The 21,234-nt window shown below is 59.1% G+C and overlaps 1 protein-coding gene across 3 annotated transcripts in view; it reads right to left on the bottom strand.

Moving 5' to 3' along the window:
• ST3GAL4 (ST3 beta-galactoside alpha-2,3-sialyltransferase 4) overlaps window positions 1-20,958 on the bottom strand; it is a 42,208-nt gene extending 21,250 nt beyond the window's left edge. For 2 of the 3 annotated variants that reach the window (XM_079762994.1, XM_079762988.1), the window contains exon 1: window positions 20,830-20,958. Coding sequence is in view for 1 of the 3 variants with exons in the window: in XM_079762993.1 (XP_079619119.1) it covers window positions 10,509-10,559 (51 nt within the window). In the remaining 2 variants the exon portion in view is untranslated. Of the gene's footprint in view, window positions 1-10,508; window positions 11,449-20,829 lie in introns of those variants that run through there. The other variant, XM_079762993.1, reaches the window with a different exon arrangement.
• Window positions 20,959-21,234: the final 276 nt, after the last annotated feature.

Raw genomic sequence — 21,234 nt, 5'->3', positions numbered from 1 at the left:
TTTAAAACACACACACACACACACACACACACACACACACACACAAAAAGAGTAAGTTCTTGAAACCCCTCTAGATGAAAAAGGAGCCACATACTAAACCTGACAAGCTCAGGGGAGGCCTGCATGGCGGCCCTACAAACTCAGAGACCGAGAGTGACCACATAGGATGGTCTGAACATAAAAATTTCCAACTAAAGGCGAGTCCTGACGGATTGCCATACCTAGGGCAGTCTCTTCCTTGACAAAGGTGCATCTTTACCTTCAAGGAGCGCGTCTGTAGCCTTTTTGCATCTAAGATAACATACCTTTGGAATATGCCAGGGCAATTTCCTTTTCCCAGAACCTTCAGGGCACCAACCGCCCCGGAGCAGAGACCACAAAACCCCTCATTGTGATTGCTACGGTGTTCATTGTTGACTGTCTTAACTCTCCTATAACCACCCCCGTAAAAGAAGTGCCCCGTGGATTCAGTTTACTTTTTACCCAAATCCCAGAGATGTCCCCGCTTGGCTCTGCTCTCTCCCGCCTCCCTCATTTATCACCAACAGATTTCATAGAACCCCCTTCTGCCCTTCCTTTGAGTGTAATGTATAAAAAAAGGTGAAAAACTGCCATTCTCCGCAGCATTTTCTGGAGATTTTACATCCAGGCCGTTGTTACCCATTTGGCTCAAACGAACTCATAAAAATTCTTTACAGGCGCAAAGGTTCCTTCCATCGACATTTACCTGGTGTCGTGGAGCAAGATTCCAGAGACACCCACCCAGGACCACCCGGCAGACCCAGACCCTGCGAGGTACCAGCAGGGGCCCACCGTGCCCCCCCGCTCCTCGCTTTGCTTCGGGTGAGCTTGGGTGAATTTTTCTTAGAATCTCGAATCTCCCTCTTTTAAGGTAAGAGGCCCAACTTTATTGAAGCTGTTAAAAAAAAAAAAAATCCTTGAGGTGGAGTTCATGGTGAAGGGTTGAGAGAACCCAGGCTAAAGGTAACAGTTGAAAACTCAGGACAGGAGGAAAATGAGTGGTTGGTTTTTAACGTTGGGGGTTCAATTGGAACTGCTTGCTGAGAGTCTGAACAAAATCTTTTGCGGAATAAGTAAGAGCCTGAACTCATTCGGCTCCGAAGATAAGGGGCACCTCCTCCCTCCAACTCGAATCTTGGGTATCATTAGGCGACTAAGAATCTCTGTGGGGGTGTCAGAGGATATTCCTCAAGATGTGCAGGAGCCCCAGAGGGGATTCCAACTCAACTGTAGTTAAATGATTGACTCCTCTGGGGACGTGCATATAAAGGTTGGTTACCTGGCGCTCTGTGTCCTCTCGGCTCTATTAGATAGCTGGGGAGAGAAACCGAGGCGTGTAAAAGGGTTGGATGAGCCCTAGCCGGTTTGGCTCAGTGGACAAAGCGTCGGCCCGAGGATTAAAGGGTCCTGGGTTCGATTCTGGTCAAAGGCTCATATCTCAGTTGCAGGCTCAATCCCTGTATGGGAGGCAACCAATCGATGTGTCTCTCTCACATAGATGTTTCTCTCTCTCTTTCTCTCCCTCTCCACTCTCTCTAAAAAAACAATGGAAACGTATCCTCAAGGGGATGAGGATTAACAACAACAAAAACAAAAGAAAAAAGGGTTTGATATGACTCTGGAGAGGACAGCCCCTTGGAGCTCAATCCATAAGCAGTGCACTTTAACCTACCACACAATATTCCTAAAAACTTGTTCAGACTCTGCAGAACCCAAAATAAAACTAAGATGACTATGGGAAATGTGCCTCCAGGGCTGAAAACGCCCAGCCCCCATTAATACTCCTGCAGAGATACAATCAATAGGAAAGCTTGACTGGACCCCTTACTGCACCAGAGCAGAGACCACAAAACCCCTCACTGTTGGTGTTACCTGCTAACTATCCTGTACCCACCAATGTAAAAGAAGTATGCGTCTCTTGCCTTACTCTTGTTTTTTTAAAAAAATATATTTTTATTGATTTCAGAGAGAAAGGGAGAGGGAGAGAGAGATAGAAACATCAATGATGAGAGAGAATCATTGATTGGCTTCCTCCTGAACACCCCCCACTGGGGATCGAGCCTGCAACCGGGGCATGTGCCCTTGACCGGAATCGAACCCGGGACCTTTCATTCCACAGGCCAACGCTCTATCCACTGAGCTAAGCCAATGAGGGCCTGCCTTACTCTATATCCCACCCCAGAGACTTCCCTGCTTTGTTTTCTCCCGCCTCCCTAATCTACCACCAATGGATTTCATGTAATACCCTTACGCCTCCTCCTTTGATAGCAATGCATAAAATAAGGTGCAGGTGCAAATGTTTCTTATGTTGACAACCTTCAACCCCAATTAAAGCAGAACCCCAGGCTCGGTCTCCCCACCCCAACCCCACAGCCTCGCTGCATGGCCCCAGCTGTGCAGTGTCAGTTCCAGGTCCTATCCTATATAATAAGGAGGTAATATGCAAATTGACTATCACTCCAACACACAAGATGGCCACCCCCATGTGGACACAAGATGGCCACCACAAGATGGCCAGCAGGGGAGGGCAGTTGTGGGGGATCAGGTCAGCAGGGGAGGGCAGTTGTGAGGGACCAGGCCTGCAGGGGATGGCAGTTGGGGGGGGGGAGGAACCAGGTCTGCAGGGGAGGGCAGTTGGAAGGGACCAGGCCTGCAGGGAAGGGCAGTTGCGGGGGACCCAGGCCAGCAGGGGAGGGAAGTTGTGGGTGATCAGGTCAGCAGGGGAGGGCAGTTGGGGGGGACCAGGCCTGCAGGGGAGGGCAGTTGGGGGGGACCAGGCCTGCAGGGGAGGGTAGTTGGGAGCAACCAGGCCTGCAGGGGAGGGCAGTTGGAGGCGACCAAGCTGGCAGGGGAGGGCAGTTATGGGCAATCGGACCGGCAGGGGAGCAGTTAGGTGTCGATCAGGCTGGCAGGGTAGTGGTTAGGGGGTGATCAGGCTGGCAGGCAGAAGCAGTTAGGGACAAACAGGCAGGCAGGCAGGTGAGTGATTGGAAGCCAGCAGTCCTGGATTATGAGAGGGATCCCAGATTGGAGAGGGTGCAGGCTGGGCTGAGGGACACCCCCCCTCCCACCTGCCGTGCATGAATTTCATGCACCGGGCCTCTAGTAAAGAATAAACCTTTTTTTTTTTTTTTCAAGTAAATATTGCTGAAGAACCTCTTATAATTGTAGTAAGAACAACAAGGGCAAGTCCAGCCATGACACTGGCTGACCGGCACTCACTTCCCCGCTCCTGGCAGCTGGATCCAATGCAAACACTACACGGGACGCACACGGCTGCCCAGGGAGAGAGGGGGGCACTGCCCGTCAGACTGTGCTCTGCACTAAGGTGGACCCCAAGGACTGCTATACCCACCAATGTAAAAGAAGCATGTGTCTCAGGGTGCCTGCTGTCATGGGGAGAGGGAGGAGGCCACCCTGGAGAAGTTACTTCCTCTTTCCCAGGGCAACATCTCCTAGAGATGGTGCCCAGGCCCCTGACCAGACCCCTCTCCTGGGCAGTTTCCCGTCAGCAGAAGAGATGATGTCAAAGCTGGCCGGCCACAGGCAGGGACCGCGGTGCGGTGGGTAAGAGGTCTGGCCTTAGAAGTCTGACACCAGGCATATGCTCAACAAATGCGTGGGTAAATCAGTACTCCTTCCAATCCATAAAGGACCAAGGAAGCAAAGAAAATAAAGGACAGGAAAAGGTCCTTCACAGATTAAACTCAAACACCAAAGGAATATGAAAAGATATGGGGGAGCGGAGGGGGAGGGGGGAAGGTGCAGGAATTAAGAAGCACAGACCAAGCCCTAACTGGTTTAGCTCAGTGGCTAGAGTGTCAGCCTGCGGACTGAAGGATCCCAGGTTTGATTCCGGTCAAGGGCATGTATCTTGGTTGTGGGCACATCCCCAGTAGGGGGTGTGCAGGAGGCAGCTGATCGATGTTTCTAACTCTCTATCCCTCTCCCTTCCTCTCTGTAAAAAAATCAATAAAATATATTTAAAAAAAAAAAAGAAGAAACACAGACCGGTTGTTACAAAATAGTCACAGGATGTAAAGTATAGCACAGGGAATACAGTCAATAACATTGTAACAACTATGCGTGGGGCCAGGTGGGGACTTGTAAAGGATAAGATTGTCTAACCACTAGGCTGTGTACACCTGAAACTAATACAAAATAGTATTGAATGGAAACTGTAACTGAAAAATAAACTCTTAAAAATCAATAAAACAAAATATGAACTCAAGAAAGGAAACATACAGAGAAAGGATGAATGTATGGATACTACTGCATGTTTACGTTTAATATTTTCATTTATACCCCAAGCAGAATTTATCGTCTCACTTTCCCAGCTATAACGAAGCTAACTTATCAATAATAGTTTGATATAACCTTCTCCATTTATCTAGTTTTCAAATCAGAGTACTACCCTGTTCAACATTTTCTCATGAACCAGGGATGTGTACATAATTTTAAAATGACTCTGATTACTAACATGTTCTTTGCTAGACATGTCTGAATGGATTTTTTTTTAATTAAATAAAACCTGGGAACCTCAAAACGTGGTTCAAACTCACTAGTGACCAGGGAAGGCAGATGAGACCGGACGTGTCATTTCTGGCATGTTGCCGGCGGGCGTTCATGGATGTAAAGGCTTGGAAGGGCACTTCACAATACCCCGTAGGGCTGAAGTTTGCACACGTTACAATCCAGCAATTCCACGTGCAGGCACAGCCCAGAGTACCCCACCCCTGTATGCGTGCCCCCGTGCAGGATGCCTGTCACAGCACTGGGCACAGGACAGAATGGACATGTCTTATGTGTCCAGGAGGGGTGGCTGAATAAACTGTGGCACAGTCACACGACTGAATATCATGCAGCCATTTAAACGGAAGAAATCACGCCAGATGTATCAAGTTGGGTAAGCCCGAAACGAGATGTCAATCTTCCGAAGTGTTGCCAACAGACACATAAGCATGGATCCATTACAGCCATGAAACGCATGACGAATTTTCGACTTTTCGGACAACACATACAACCGTGGTGCCCTCTCTCTCTATATATATAATAGAGAAATATGCTAATTAACCAGGACACCGTAACGTGTCGACCAGACAGGAGGAGATTGCGCACGCAGCGTTGGGGGCGGGGCGGCAGGGGCCTCCGCGCGCCTGCTCTGGGGGAGGGCCTGATCAGCAGCGGCTGCGGCTGCTTCAAGGGCTGGAGAGGGAGGCAGGGCCGGACTGGCAACTCCAGGGTGGGCAGTGCCACTCGATTTCGAATCGCATGCTGGGCTCCTAGTCAGATTATAATGGCGCTGACAAGTTCCTATCACCTCGTGACATCATAGCCATCTAACAGCACAGCACAACGCATTGCTCATGTGTGAGGTGATGCTGGCGTAAACACACCCATTGTACTGCCGGTCATGTAAAAGTACTGCACATGCAATTATGTGCAGCGCACCATCATAATAAATAACTACTGCCCTGCTGGTGTGGCTCAGTGGTTGAGTGTCAGGAGGTCAGGGTTCGATTCCTACTCAGGGCACATGCCGGGTTGCAGGCTCGGACTCCAGTGGGGGGTGTGCGGGAGTCAGCCAATCAATGATTCCCTCTCATCATTGATGTTTCTATCTCTCGCTCCCTCTCCCTTCCTCTCTGACATGAATTTTAAAAAAATATTTTAAGTGACTATTTACTACAGTATACTTTTTGCCTGTTTATACCCCAAAATTAACCCAACAAAGATGGTGGGTTAGTTTGCCTACGCAGGCAGTGAGCGGCCAGGTCGGGGCGGGACGCAGGCGTTCCACACCACCCCAGCCGCTCCAGGCGTGGGAAGGTGGAAAGGTGCCTCCAGGCCATTAGCAGAAAGGCGGCTCCGGCCAGAGCGAAGGTGAAGGAAGCCAGGGGAAGGAAGGCCCGTTCTTGCACGGATCTTCGTGCACCGGGCCTCTAGTCAATAAGCAAGAAACAGACTTAAGAACTGGCCATAACTTATGGTAAATGTAACAGGACATAGGAAAAGATATTCGTCTACGCTGGAAAATTCCCGAGGGATAGAGACACCATTTTTCATCCTTAACAGCCAACGTCCCAGAGGCCAGACCCCACGCTGCCGCCAGAGCTGGGGCACCAGGCCTGGGGGAAGTGCCACCCGGCAATCTTTCGGGGGGGCGATTGGGCATTATCTCCCCCAAATCCCCTCTGGCCTGGGAATTCTGTGGCTGGGAGTGGATCCCACAGAAAAGTTTCCTTACATGTGCACAGATTTTTCTATCCAGATCTTGACAGCAGCCCTATTTGTAACAGCGAAAAAGGTGGACACAACTTGAAAATGTGGGCAGAGACCTGCTTAGGCCCTCATCAAGGCCCAGAGACGGGCCTCGATGCAAATGCGGAGAAGAGGATGCAAATGCGTGCAGGCTGCGGTCACATGGTCTCCAACGCATCCTCTGGATTTTTAAAAGGCAGGTGGAGAGCAACGCTCTGCGCATCTCCACATGTGCTCTTGTTTATGTTCAGATTTTTAAAAATACATTTTTACTGATTCCAGAGAGGAAGGGAGAGAGAGAGAGAGAGAGAGAGAGAGAAACATCAAGGATGAGAGAGAATCACTGATCCGCTGCCTCCTGCACACCCCACACCGGGGCTCAAGCCCCGGCAGCCGAGCTCCACACGTGCCCTTAAGGAGGGACTGACATGCATACATGGATAGTCTGTCCATCCGTAGGCTATCTGGGAGGATGCAGAAAAAAACAAGGCGGGAACCACTCCCAAAGGAAGCCCTGGGGACAGGGGTCTGGAATGGAAGAAACCATCTCTTTTTATCCTACACCCTTGGGTGTGTGTAACTTTCTAAGCCCGGGGGGGTGTGGCACACTTTCAACTGAAAACACGCTAAAAAGAGAAGAAGAATGAGGAAGCAGGAACACACCGGGGACCTCAGCTCTGAGCAAGCCCTCGCCCGCGGTGCCAGTGTTGGGGGACCCTCACCTGTCAGGCCTGGGGCTTTCTGTGGGGTCCAATGGGGATGAAACTGTTGGACATGCGGGTAACAGGAGCTCTGAGGATGGTGATCAGGGGGAAGGGGAAGGATCAACCGCCCGTCTCAGATCCAGGGGACACGGGCTGGTCCCGCCTCTCTTTGTGTCCTGCTCACCCTGTGCCCCACAACAGGGTCCCCAATTCTGCTTTACAGGAAAGCTCTGTAGGAGCTCCTGGCAACACACCGCAGGGCAGAGCAGTCTAATCCGCCCTCCTCTCGCCAAGTTCAAAGCAGCCCGGTGCGGCCCGGCCCGTGTGGCTCAGTGGTTGGGCATCGATCTATGAGCCAGGAGGTCACAGTTCCACGACCAGTCAGGGCACATGGCTGGGTTTCAGGCTCCATCCCCAGTAGGGGGCGTGCAGGAGGCAGCTGATCAATGATTCTCTCTCATCGATGTTTCTATCTCTCTTTTCCTCTCCCTTCTTCTCTAAAATTGATACAAATATATTTTTTAAAATCTTAAAAAAAAACACAAATAAAACAGCCCAGTGCAAAAATCTGGGTGTATGCAGACGCCAGGGGGAGGGGAGGGGGAGTGGGTGGGGATAGGGGAGTCTAGAAGCAACCTGTGGAAACTCACAAAGATATCTTTTTTTTTCCCAGAGTGGAAGGGAGGGAGGGGGGCAGGAGATAGGGAGAGGGAGGGAGGGAGGGACAGAGGGAGAGGGTGAGAGAGAGAGAGAGAGAGAGGGAGAGAAATTGACATAAAAGAGACACATCACTCCTGCACAAGCCCCAACCCTGGCGGGAGATGGGACCTGCAACCAAGGTACGTGCCCTTGACCGGAAATTGAACCCCTGACCTTTCAGGCTGTGTGGGCCAACGCTCTACCTACTGAGCAAACCAGCAAGGGCAGGTGTGGTTTCTGTGGAATTGACTCTGACCCTTTGGCTCACCCATATCTACGTGCTAAATTTAGGGCAGCGAGTCCACTAAGTGAAGTCACCCCAAGCACTAACCTGTGTGGGTCCAGGACAGCCCCAGCGGGCACCTCCCTCCTCCTCTACCCGCTCCTCATTTTGAAGAACACGGAGGTGGGCTGGGGCTCCCAGGCCTCCGGGGACAGTGAGCAGAGAGCAGAGCGGACAGGGACTGCGGGAGCGCCCCACAGCGGCCATAAACACGGAAACTGGCCGTGTTCCCGCCATGTATACCCAGGCGGGAGGGATCAGAAGCAAGCAAATAAGTGAGTAATTTCATGTGACAATGGGATATGTTATGAGGCCAACAAACAGTGGAGCAGGGATTGCTGGGCAGGGAGCTCTCCCGGTTCTGTCAGGCCTGGGGAAAAGGAGACCATGCAAAGATGCTGGGGGGCTGGGGGCGGGGTGGGGGGTGGGGTGGGGAGAAGGTTCCCGAGGCAGAGGAGAGCGATGTCCCTGAGGCTTTGCTGAGTTTGAGGAACAGACTGAACACCAAAGGGTCAGAGTCAATTCCACAGAAGCCACACCGGCCCTCGCTGGGTTGCTCAGCGGTGCCAGGGAAGCCACTAGGGCCAGGTGGTGGAGGGCACCACAGGCAACCCCGGATGGAGCCTGGACGTCACCAAGGTCCCAGGAGAAATCGGGGGGGGGGGGGCATGGGGGGAGAGGAGGGGGGCTACGAAGAGGAGCGGCTCCGTGCGCTCACGTGTAAGACCCCAGGGCTGACCTGCAGCCACCGTGCAGGATCTCATTCATTGGTAAAACACCGTGGGGCAGGCTGCCTTACTCTGATTCACAGAAGAGGAAACGGAGGACCGAGAGGTTCAACAAAGGGTCCCACGGCCGGGCGGCTGGAAAGTGGCGGGCCCGGGATGAAGGAGCCCAGCGACCCGCACGGCTCAGCGCCTCTGCCCTCTGCCACCCGGGGGCCCGGGGCGAGCGGCCTGGGCTCCGTCGGGACTCCGGTGACCGGCTGGCTGACCCCGACAAGCTCCTCCGCCTCTTGGCCACACCGAGTCCCTCATCTGAGAAGCGCAGGGGGCAGGAGGGGCTTCTGGATGGCATGTGAGTCTCGCAACACATCCCCGGATGGACAGTGCCCAGCCTCAGTCCAGGCTGGGCCCAGAGCCCGCACTCGGCCCGGGCCCTGAAGGAGTGGGGTGCTGGCCAAGGCCCCCCCTCCCCCCAGTGCGTGGCAGCCCCTCTCCCCTCGCGTTCTGCCCATCCCAGCAACGGCGGGGGCCGCCACCCCGCTTCTATTTGCTCCCACGACCGCAACCACACTCACCTCTCCTCCTGGGGCCATGGCACACGCCACACGCCACACGCCACACGGGACACACGCAGCTGCCCAGGGAGAGGAGGGGCGCTGCACTACGCCCAGGTCCCCCAGCCTGGCCAGGCTCGGGGAACACGCTGGAGTGGGGAGGAGCATGCAGTGGGAGGGACGGGGGAAGCCACACTGGAGACAACCAACAGGGCTTGGCACAGATCCTCGGCCAGGGCAGAGCTGTGCCCCTCCGCTGAGCAGCACCCCTCTCCCAGCTCCTGGGGCGCAGGGCACTGCCCCCCTGGGCTCCAGAGGCAGCCCCCTCTTCGTCTGAGCAGTGCCTCCTTCCCAGAGCGAGGTCCCCTCTCCACAGCAGGGGCGCTGGCTACCACTCCAGCCCTGGCCACCATGGGGCTGCAGCGTGGCTCTAGGGGAGCAGCAGGGTTCACACAGAAACCCCTCCCCTGGCCCCTCGCTCCCACAGGGACCCTCACTTCTGCAGACTGAAACACACACCCCCTTCCATCCGGGACCTGTGCCCAGCCCCGCGGGGCCACTGCCTGCCGTGGTGATTCTGGAACAAAGAGGTCTCGGGGCATCAGCAGCGGAGGGTCCCCTCCTGAATGCCTAGGAGGGGCCCCATCGGGTTAGGACTGCTGAGGGTGAGAACAGGGAAAGGGGGTGCTGTGCATGTGGGTGGGGGCGGCGGGGCGGGTGAGGTACCTAGAAGAGAAATGAAACCATCAAAAAGGGAAATCAAGACCTCCATTTCCTGCGTCAGCCGGTCCCTGGGAACAGAGAAGCCACGAAAAGAGGCCCTCCTGAGCTGGTGTCACATCAGGAAGGCTTTCCAACGCGCCGGCTGCATCTGGAGTGGCTGCGCCCGGCCTGGGACGTGCACACCCTCTGGGCTGCACCCAGGGCCCCGGGCAGGGCCGGCGGAAGGCTGGCTGGAGGCTGGCTGATGCTCAGGTTATCAGAACTGACACAGGCCCCTTCTGTCCCGGGCGCACCCAGCCCCCACGTCGCAACGAGGAGCCCCACCCACCCACAGTCCCTTCTCAGGCAGCCCCGCCGAGGGCCACTCGGACCCTCGCAGCGTCAAAAACCCACCAGCTCTGCACAAACACACCGACCCTGGCTCAAGCACAGGCGTGCACCCCAAAACAAACACTGGGAACCCAGGAACGTGGTAACCTCTACACACACAGGCACACCTTCCTCACCCCCCCTCCTCCCACCCCTACTCCCAACATACGGCTTCTGGGGGCTGCTGGGCCTCCTCGGCCGGGGCACTCTCTTCCCCCATCCCTCGGCGCAGGGCACTGCCCACCGCGCTCCTCAACCATCAGCTCGGCTCCAGCAGAGTTTGTTTGTGAGGCTGCAGGTCCCTGGAGCTACCAGCCAGGAGCCTGGAGCGTCCAGAGGCGCTGGGAGGGGCTAAGCCAGCCCAGCAGGGATCTCCTCGCAAAGGTGAGTAAAGGGAAGCCATCTGCCCAGCCCTGTCCCGCCCAGGAAGAGCATATGGGGTGGTGGGCTGTGGGGAGAGGAAGCAGAGGCGGGGAGACACAGCCGCACAGGGGTGTCCCCAGGAGGGCAGGGGAATGTCCTGGGCAGCCTGTAGCTGTGGGCGGGCAGAGGGGGCTGCCCCCGTGCAGGGCACCCCCGCCCAGCACCCTCGCAGGCTCACTCACCCTCCTCAGAGCCTGTCCGGCACCTGATCCTGATCCTGAGCCAGGTGACAGGGACTGTCTCCCAGGCCACCCCTCACAAATCCAGGAAACCCCTAGGCGCCTCCCCCAGCCATCTGCCTCAGCCCAGACCTTCTGGGCTCAAGCCTTGAGGCCTCAGCAAATTCAGGACCCAGACCCAGGCAGGTGGCTGGAAGGGCAGGATGGGACGGGGCGGGGCAGGGCTGGGGACGGAGCAGTCCAGTCCGGCTTGTTCAGCAGATCGGAGTTCGCCCGCCCACCTTTCCAGAGAGCAGTGCCCGGGTGGACAGCATACCCCCTGGGAAGATACCATAAATCTAACTGAGGCCCTGACCGGTTTGGCTCAGTGGATAGAGCGTCGGCCTGCGGACTGAAGGGTCCCAGGTTCGATTCCGGTCAAGGGCATGTACCTTGGTTTCGGGCACATCCCCAGTTAGGGGGTGTGCAGGAGGCAGCTGAATGATGTTTCTCTCTCATCGATGTTTCTAACTCTCTATCCCTCTCCCTTCCTCTCTGTAAAAAAATCAATAAAACATATTTTTTAAAAATCTAACTGAGGACATGCCAGGGGGCAAGCCATGTGCCAGAACCTGGGGTCGCCAGCAGCCCCCCAACCCCTTTCAGGACCGTCCTTGTGCCCAGGGATACGCCCTGTCCATCCACCACAGCCTGGGGACAAGGACCACCCAGAGAGTCGGATCCAATCCTTTCCAAGGAAGAGGCTCAGAGAAACTGAGGCACAGAGAAGAGCAGACCCTGAGAAAACCCAGGAGACCCAGCCACCACAGGGCCCTGGCCCCACCTGGAGGCCCGCCATCCTCCTGGCCTCTTCCAGGTGTGTGTTCTCCCACCCAGGAGCTGAGGGAACCAAGGTCCTGGCACAGGGCACCGCCCGCCCCCACGAACACGCTGCAGCCAGGCCAGCTCACCTGGCCTTCCTGGCCTGCCAGTCCAGCTGTTCTGGAGAGAGAGTGATGGTGAGAATGTCCGATTACTGAGGGAGGAGAGAGTGCAGGACCCAGGACCAAGGGGCCTCTGAAGGGGGTGGGCGAGGGCCTGGAGCTGGGGAGTGAGTGAGTGAGCAGGAGGGGTCTTGGGCCGCCCAACAGGGCGCAGGGCCGGGGCAGCGGGTCGCTCAGCAGCACTACGAAGGGGTCGCCAGAGGGGCTTCTGGAGCCAGGCCCGGGGCCTGGGAAGAGGGAACAGACAACCAAGAAGAAAGGAGGACCCTGCTCAGCTGACCAGAGCGTCGCGCCCATACACAAGGTTGCAGGTTCGATCCCCGGGCAAGGTACATGCAAGACTCAACCAATGAATGCATAAGCAAGTGGAACAACAAATCAATGTCTGTCTCTCTCTCTCTCTTTCTCTCTCTCTCAAAAAAAATCAATATATTAAAGAAAAAAACAGTAAAGGAGAGGACCGATTCCCATCTTTATGGAATGTGTTTAGTTACAGGGTGGGGCTACGGATGGACTCTCAGACCAGTCCCAGCCCCACCTGGCCTCACTCTCCGCCAGGTCCTGGGATCCGGCCCTTGGACCCTGTGCCGTGTGTCCAGGCTGGTAGGTGTGACACAAGGAGGGAAAGGAAGGCATCGATAGATAAGGTTGGAAGGTCTAGAGACTTTATCTCCTTCCCAACCTGGCGGCTGGAAGTGGAATTGGAGGGTCAAGATAAACTTTTTCTCCTCTTCCCGCTCTTCCTCTCCATGGTCTGTCTGTCTCTCTCTCTCTCTCTCTCTCTCTCTCTCTCTCTCTCTCTCTCATTCCCCTTCCCCCTCCTCCCAGCCCCTGTCCCCTCCCAGCCACCCGTCCTGGTGTCTCCCTGTCCCCATCCCCACCTCCTCCCTCGGTCTCCCGCCCGTTACGTAAGGGGCCTGAGAACACACAGAGGGAGCTTTGTTGTCAAACCACATCCATACAGCGCCGGGTCGAGCCAGCGCAGCTGTTCCCCATTCCCTCCGCCTTGGCAGGGTTGAGACACCAGGCAGGAAGCCCCACACGCCTCCATTTGGGGGGTGGAGGGGCAAACGCTGGCCCCAGAGCCCCCAGGCAGCCTAATGGGTGGCCAGGGATCAGCCAGCCATTGGGTGGGATCACAGCAGGAGGCCAGCCGGCCGGGACAGAGCGCTCTGGGCTGGAGCAGGGCTGCCCGGGGACAGGCCTGAGGGGGCGCAGACCCACCAGGGCACCATGCTCTTGTCCACACAGAGACGCATGCCCGTGTTCGCTCACATGTGACCCACACGCACACTCGCAGTGCACGCACATGCATACACACGGACCCATCAGCCCAAGCACGACACGGTGTGTGTGCTCACCTGGGAGGCGTCTGAGCGGACACCTCCTCCATCCCAGCAGGTACCTCTGGGAAAGAACTGAGCTCTGGAGAGAGGAGGGGGAGGGCAGAGGACAGAGGCCAGCAAAGCCCCTGGGGACCCTCTTTTGGGGACCCTCCAACTGCAGGACAAGCTCCCCGCTTCCTGCCCAGGAAGGTGTCCGAGGAGGTGGGGAGGCCCGGGCGCCGCGCTGCAGGCCACTCGGCTTCCTACTCTGGGCAGGCAGTGCCCCTTCCCAAACCCAAATGCTAGAAGAGCCATCTCACTGGGAACTTCTGGGGCTGCTCACAACAGGAGGTGCCCTGAGCCCCGAGCCCTGCAGGGCGCCCACCCCGTCCACCAAGTCCAGCTGCCACTGTCAGGACAACTTGGATGAGAAGGGCTGGCGGGGAGAGGGGAGGACAAGGGAATGAAGGAGGCAGACACCAAGGAAGAGAGACGACTGAATCAAAGGAGGAAAGGGGGGGGGGGGGAGTGAGGAAAAGCACCAAAGAGGGGACAAGAGGCGAAGGAGGCCAACAACCTAGCCCATCTCTGTGGGGTCGGCCGCCCCCTTACAAACACACACACCTCCTACAGCCCTGAGCTCCCTCTCAGCCCCACAAAGCCAGCCCAGGAGCAGCAGGACAGCTGGGCACTGTCCCCAGTCCCACGCCAGCCACGCCCCCGGGGCGTTAGGCTCCGCCGACCCGGGTCTTTGGGGGCTGGAGAACGGACAGGTAAGTGGCACCAGGACCTCAGAGAAAGCAAGGAGGCGGGGACAGGCCGTGGGATGCAGCGGCTGAGACCTGGCCACTCCTCAGGCAGGCCCGTGCCTGGTGCAAGAGCCACTCTGTGACCTTGAACAGCGAGTTCCACAGAAAGCTACTGAGCAGGTGCTGTGTGCCATCAGGGCGCCCGGTGCCGGGCCGCACGGGGAGCGTTCGGGTCCTGCCCTGGGGGTCTGAGGCCTCTGCCAGCTTTTTTTTTTTTTTTTTTGTAATAATCATGTTAATATATTTTATTGATTTTTTACAGAGAGGAAGAGAGAGGGATAGAGAGTTAGAAACATCGATGAGAGAGAAACATCGATCAGCTGCCTCTTGCACACCCCCTACTGGGGATGTGCCCGCAACCAAGGTACATGCCCTTGACTGGAATCGAACCTGGGACCCTTGAGTCCGCAGGCCGACGCTCTATCCACTGAGCCAAACCGGTTTCGGCCTCTGCCAGCTTTGAATGTCTATTTCATTTGTGCACCGCGCTCTCGTGAGCTATAAGAACCCAACGCGCAGATGTTGGGGGGACCCTCTTTTGGGGACCCTCCGGCTGCAGGACAAGCTCCCCGCTTCAAGAAACCGGTGACCTGGGAGACCTGCCTGAGCTCACACACCCGCCCTCTCCTCCAGGGCCAGCGGGTGGACACTCCATCCCCTGCCCCACCCCGAGTCCCATCAAACACACAGCCAGCATCTGTGGAGCACGGGGTCGGGGCACGGAGGGGTCATCTGAAGGCTCTCGCTCAGAAGTGGAGGCTGCCACCAGGGAGGGGACACACCCTGTCTCCGGGAAGGCAATCGCCGCCCCAGCACTGCCCCCCACCTGTCTGTGGTTGGCCAATGGTTCCGCCCCGGCCTCCATGGCTCATCTGGGCTCAGCCGGGCTCGTGTCACAGGAGTGGGGAGTGCAGGAGGAAGGGACAGGGTGCTGGGTCGTCAGGGAGCGTTCAGAGAACAGGGGCCGGATGCTGAGGGCACCCCTGGGGGGACAGTGGGTGCAGAGGCGAGGAGGTGAGGAGGTGCAGTGCACTGCTGGGACAGATGCGGGCTTTCCCACACACACGCCTTGAAGCCAAGAAACCGCCCGGCCGGTTGAGCATCGACCTATGAACCAGGAGGTCACAATTCGATTCCCGATCAGGGCACACGCCCGGGTTGCGGGCTCCATCCCCAGTGTGGGGCGTGCAGGAGGCAGCCCATCAATGATTCTCTCTCAACACTGATGTTTCTCTCCCTCTCCCTTCCTCTCTGAAATCAATAAAAATATATTTAAAATACACTGAGTGGCCAGATTATGATGATCTCTGAACGCACAATAATCTGGCCACCCAGTGTACTTCTCTTGAGTACCTCATTGATTTGATATCGAAGATACTATAAATCATGCACCTGATCAGTTTTCCCCTTTGCACGGGCTGATAGGAAGCTCAGGGCAAACAGGTGGTTGATCTCCAGCAAAAGTCTAGAATACTTTTGGTACCCATTTGAGGTACAAATACACTGAGTGGCCAGATTAATATTATGCGTTCAGAGATCATAATAATCTGGCCACTCGGTGTAATAATAATGACCCAAGAAATCCTCTGTCCCACTTTCGCATGGAATTGAGGTGGAAATCCAGTGCGTAAGGAATACAAGTGGAGCTCTTTGGGTTGAAGCAAGAACAGGGTGAACCCCCCTCCCCAGCCCTCACGCCTGAGAAGGCCCCTGAGAGAGGGCTCTACCCCCAGGGTGCCTTTCTTGGCCCAAAATAGGGAGGAGAGGACTGATATCCGAGATAAGAGGTGATGTTAGGACCCGTTTGTGCAAGGGCCTGAAGGGTGGGCTGAGAAGGGTGAAGGGTGCAGGGATGTGACCAGCTGACCACAGCGTGGGTGGGAGGGGCATGCCTTCCCTGGGGGTAGACTCCCGCCAGCCCCACCTGGGCCTCCTGCCGGCCCCTCCATTGTCTGAAGGGAAGTGGGCGGGGCCTTCTCTGACAAACAGCTCACCTGTCCAAAGGGACACTCTGTCCTTTCGCCCCAGGGAAAGGGGAGGCAAAGCAGGGACACAGGGAAAACTAGTCAGGAACCCGAGCTCCATCTTCCATCCGTTCATCAGGCAAATATTTATTGAGCGATTCCTGGCTAGACACCCTCCCAGGCGTGGAGAGGACGGCAGTGAACACAACAGGTTCCCGGAGCTCAGGCTAACACGCGACCCTCGCAGGGAGGAAAATGCAGGCATCCCCCAGCCCGTTCTACACCACACGTGCCTCAAGGTCACCGGCCTGCGCTTGACCTTCTGCAGCGATCGGGAGCTTGCCCTTCCTCGGGCAGAAGCAGGCTCCTGGCCGTCCAGGTGCCCAGGCCGAGGGCCCTGCCGTGCCCCTGCCCGGCTCACCTCACCGGGACGGATCCGGAGGCCAGGGAGGCAGGGGCGCCCGCGATGCAGTTACATCAGACTCGGTGGGAAGTTTCTGCTCGTGCTGTCAGCTGCTTGGGACCAGCGAACCCAAGTGGGCTCCACCCTCACCTGTCCCAGCTCTCGGTCCGGCAGCCCCCGCCACCACGAGCACCCCGCTTCACTTCCCTCCCGTGGCCCCGAAGCACAGGGTCCCCAGCATAAGCCACGGGCCCCACTTCTCTCCGGCTGGCCCTCCCTGCTGGGCCTCCCCGACCTGAGCAACCTCCCCGGGCAGAAGGGAAGTTCCCTCGGGACTGAGAAGCGGGTCTTGGAGGAGCCTCCGGGGCCTTGAGCCGCAGGGAGCAAAGGTGCTCTCGGGCCTGGCAGGGATCTGGGAATGCCGGGCCCCAGGAGCCGCCTGGCCCGTTGGTGCTCAGACCCCACAGGGCACCCCCCTCCCGGCCAACGTGTTGCCCTGGTTGCCGGATGAGGCCCTGCAGCCCTGTGGGCGGCAGCCTCGCTGCCTTTCCAAAGGCAGGGGAGCCGGCGGGCAGACCAGATGGAAGCAATTACCATTGGGAAAGTGGAGAGTGGGGGCTGGGCCGGGCCGGCTGCTGGGAGGGGGGGATACGGGAGGGGAGCCCTCCCTGCCCAGCTGAGAGGGCTGGCCTCAGGGGATGGGGTTCCTGGGTGCGCAGGCAGAGATGTGGGGCACCGGGCAGCGCACAGAGCTCCAGGCTGGGGATCAGGAGGGCTTGCGGGCCCCTTCTGTCACGAAGACCCGGTGACCTCGAGCAAATCCCTTCACACCTCCGAGCCTCGGCCTCCTCGTGGGTCACAGGACAGGGCGAGACGAGGCCAGGGAGCAACGGAGAACCGGGCTGAGGCCTGGACAGGAGGCCCTGCTCGCTGCTTACGAGCTGTGTGACCTTGGCCACGCAGTGTAATCTCCCCGAGCCTCATCTGTTCATTTATAAACGGGCTTAATGCAGGGGCCGCGTGAGGCCTACAGGGAGTGACGCACGGAAGTGTCGGCGTGACTTAGGTGACTGGGCCAGGCTTTTCATTAGTGCTGGACGCATACGTGATTAAGGCCTTTGGCATTGGCTAAGCCTCTTTTTATGACAAGGACAGGTGTCCGGGGAGGATGCAAGGGCCGAGCACACAGGACAGACCGCGGGCACAGGCACCGCAGCCCTGGCACCCGCACGGTGGAGGGCGGTTTGGACCCGAGGCAGAAACGACAGTGTCCTGGCCCAGCGCCATGCAAACTGGTTCCTGTCCTCTTTCTGGCCACCACCGTCCTCCCCGCCCGCCCCACCCCAGGGAAGCAGAGCCCGGAGCCCTGGCCCACCTGGGCTTGGGCGTGAAGCTGCGGCCACTGGAGGCCCCGGCGGCCACGGAGGGCCTCGCCGGCCTGAGCCTGCCTCAGCGGGGACAGCAGCTCCCTCCACGCCGCTGGGCTGGGGCGCAGCCGGCGCTCCCGAGGCGGAGCAAGCACATGGCGTTTCCGCGGGGCAGCGTGGAGGGTGGCGTGGGCAGAGACAGGGCGGCAGGTCTCCCGGTCCCAGGCGAGGGGCCAGGACTAGAAGGGAACCTGCAGCCCTGGACACCTGTGTCCCTCCTCAACCCGAAAGGCAACCAACCCAGCCAACCCCCTTGGCAGAGTTCAGCCCCTGCCTGCCGGGCTCCGGGCGCCGAGCTGAAGGCCCCACACCTGCCTGTGGCCCAGGCATCACGCGGCCGCTTTCACTTGCTGTTGCACTTGACCACTTCCTCCCTCCGTGGGATCAAGAGTCTCTCTCTTCTCTCTCCTCTCTCTCTCTCACACACTCTGGGAAGGGGGTACGGGGGAGGGCATGATTCGGAGGCCAGGGGCGGCCTCCTTCGGGGGCACTGGGAACACTCCTGCGGGAGAGGGGGACTCATAGCTACAGCCACCAAAACCCGCCTCCCCTGGTCAGCTCCTCAGGCCACGGGAAGCTTCAGATCAAGGCCCCGAGTCCAGAGAAGGAAGGAGGACCTTGTGGCCAGCAAGCGCTGCAGAGAAATCTAACCAGAAGGTCACTGCGGGGTCAGGAGAGAGGGAACAGGCCCTGTAAGGTTTCTGGGGGTCCCACCCCTCACCCCACAAGCCCCCCTCTCCAGTGCCCTCCCTCCGTCTCAGGGTCTGGGAGTCTGGCCAGGCTCTGGCGGCAGCCTCGGTCACAGTCTGTAACCTGGCCCTGGGACACTCCAGGGTCCCTTTCAGGACACCTGTGGGCTGGAACCGGGCTTCGGTGTCATTCTGAGGTCGAGGGACCCCTCCCCGGGACGGAGGGTGCGAACCGTGGAGCCACTGGGAGAGGCGGAGGTCACAGCTCCGTGGGGCCGCCTCTCAGAGGTGACCCCGACCCCGAGCCCGAGCCCGGGTAGGGCCTGGGCGGCACCCACGGCAGGGCCGCTGCAGGCCGCGTGGCTAGCTGCGCCCTGGCCAGGTCCAGCCGGAGCACACAGTGGCCTGGCCTCTCCGTCCCTGCCGGTGACACAGGGGTCACTTTCAGGACGTGTTACCACTCCAGAAAGGAGCGGACGTTCGGTTCCACCCAGAACACTGGATCCTACGAGTCTAAAAGGGCCGGAGGGGCCAGGGCTGTTTCTGAGGAGTTGGGGGCGGGGCGGGGGGTGGGGAGAGGCCGCCCTGAAGGCGTCACCCGCTCCTGGGCCTGGGCCTCCACTCTCGGGGAGGCGCCCTGGTGTCCGGAGCAGCAGCCCACTCCCCAGCCACAGCCGCCTCTCAGCCCACAGCCCAAGCAGGCAACTCTCCCCTTCCTCTCCCGACCTCTCCTTCCACATGAACTCCCCTCCCAGCTCCCGCCCAGTTGGACTCTGGGGGGCCGGCCCCGCTGTGGCTCTCCTCGGCGGACCCAGGGCCGGTGGCACAGCCTAGGCACTCCCACGCAGCGCACCGATGCTGATGGATGAAACGTGGAGAGCACTGGGCGTAGGAACAGGAGCAGAGAGGGAGCAGGTCAGAGCGACCCGGGCCACCTCGGTTTGGCGGGGGGGGGGGGGGGGGGGGAGGGAGGGGTCCAGACCAGCTCCCAGCAAAGAGAAAAAGCCCCAGAAGTTCATTTCTAGGCACCAAACGCCTGGCACCGCCCCCCCCCCCCCCCCCCCCGCCAGGCACCTCTCTAGAATAGAATAAGGGGCAACCTTGAGAGAAAGTGTGGGAGAAACACGTCTAATCGCACACACAGACCTCTTCCTGGGTGCAGGCACCTTCCAAAGCACTTAACACATAGCGACCCATTGAAGACCCCCTACCCGCCCCCACCCCGCCCCGGGGCACATGCCAGGGCGGGGTCTGGAGGGGGCAGGTGGCCGAGCACAGCTCCAAGGAGGCAGCATTGGTCTGTGCCTCTTGTGACAGCCCAGCCCATGCCAGGCCGTCCCCGGGCTCTGAAGGAGTAAGTCCGCCTGAACTTGGCTCCCACACGGTGCCTCCCTCTGGCGGGCGGTGGAGGGCTCAGGCTTCCCTGAGAGGCTGTGGGGGTGCCAGCCTGCGGGTGGCCGGGAGGTCAGACATGCACAGTGAGCACCCCCACCCTGCCTATACACCTCAGCCTTCAGGAAGGAGCCCCCGAAGCCAGGCCTTCGGGACCCAGCCTGTGAAACCGAGGAAGCAGCCGATGAGGCCTCCCATGGCCCGGAGGAGCCTCCCCCAAGACTGGGGATGGAGGAGCAGCAGGAGTCCTGGCAGACATGTTGGCAGCTCGGGGCTGGAGGTCCCTAAGGGCAGGGGCCCCAGGGGGGCACGCAGAGCAGACAGCTGAGCCCTGGGGGTGTGCCAGCAGTACCCCACCTTTCCCCAGCCCCAACCCTCCGCACTGCCCACCACCCAGGGAGCTCTGAGCACAGCGGCCTGGGCCCAAAGACCCCCCACAACGTGGACGCAGGGTCCCGGGCACAGCCAGCCTGCAGCGGGCAACCTCCACCTATGGACTGATTCTGCGTGGCGACCTTGCTACTCCGCGCAGGGACCGACCCAGCAAAGCCGGTCACCCCCAGCGAAGCCGGCCCCCCCGGGTCTCCTGGCTAGATGGGGCAGTTGTGAGAGAAATCGGGGCTCAAGGATGCTGAGGGCGGGGCGCCTCTGCCCGGGCGCAGGGTGAGGGCTGAAACTTTCCGGGGCAGAGGACCGTCCCGTTTGCGCCCTCCAAGAGCCAGAGAAACGGCTTCCCGCGAAAATCAGGGGAGGGGTTCCAGGCTTCGGCCGCCCACCGGGTCCGGACCCGGCTGCGCCCACGTGCCGGCCCGACTCCCTCCCGGGGACGCGCGGGGCTGGGGGCCAGCCGCGGGCCGGCGCTTCCCTTCCTCGCGGTCCCGGCGGCGCGTACTCACCCGGGCGGGTGGGGCGGGGCGGGCGGGCGGGCGGCTCCGCGACTCCGATCCGCTAGGCGCGCGGCGGGCGCACGGGCTGGCGCTGCGCTCTGCGGGTCCCAGTCCCGGGCGCGGGGCCGGGCTGCGAGTGGGCCAGCCTGCGGGAGGCGGGGGGCCGGGCCGGGCCCCGCGGGGCGGGGACGCGCCGGACACGCGTGCGCACAGCGCCCGGGCGCGGACTGGGGGCGGGCGGGCCCGGGAGGAAGGGCGGGGGGAGGAGGAGGAGGAGGAGGAGGAGGTGGAGGAGGAGGAAGGGCTGAGCGATGGCGCGGGTGGGGATGTGGTCGGGGCACTGAGGCCGAGGAGGGGCGGTGGGAGAGCCACGGAGCTGCCTGAGCCAGGCGCCTGGATGGATGCGCCCCGCGC

Source organism: Cnephaeus nilssonii (assembly GCF_951640355.1).
Source record: "Cnephaeus nilssonii genome assembly, chromosome: 22".
Classification (NCBI taxonomy): domain Eukaryota; kingdom Metazoa; phylum Chordata; class Mammalia; order Chiroptera; family Vespertilionidae; genus Cnephaeus; species Cnephaeus nilssonii.
The sequence above is the reverse complement of the archived record's forward strand: the minus strand, read 5'-3'. Positions and strand labels throughout refer to the sequence as shown.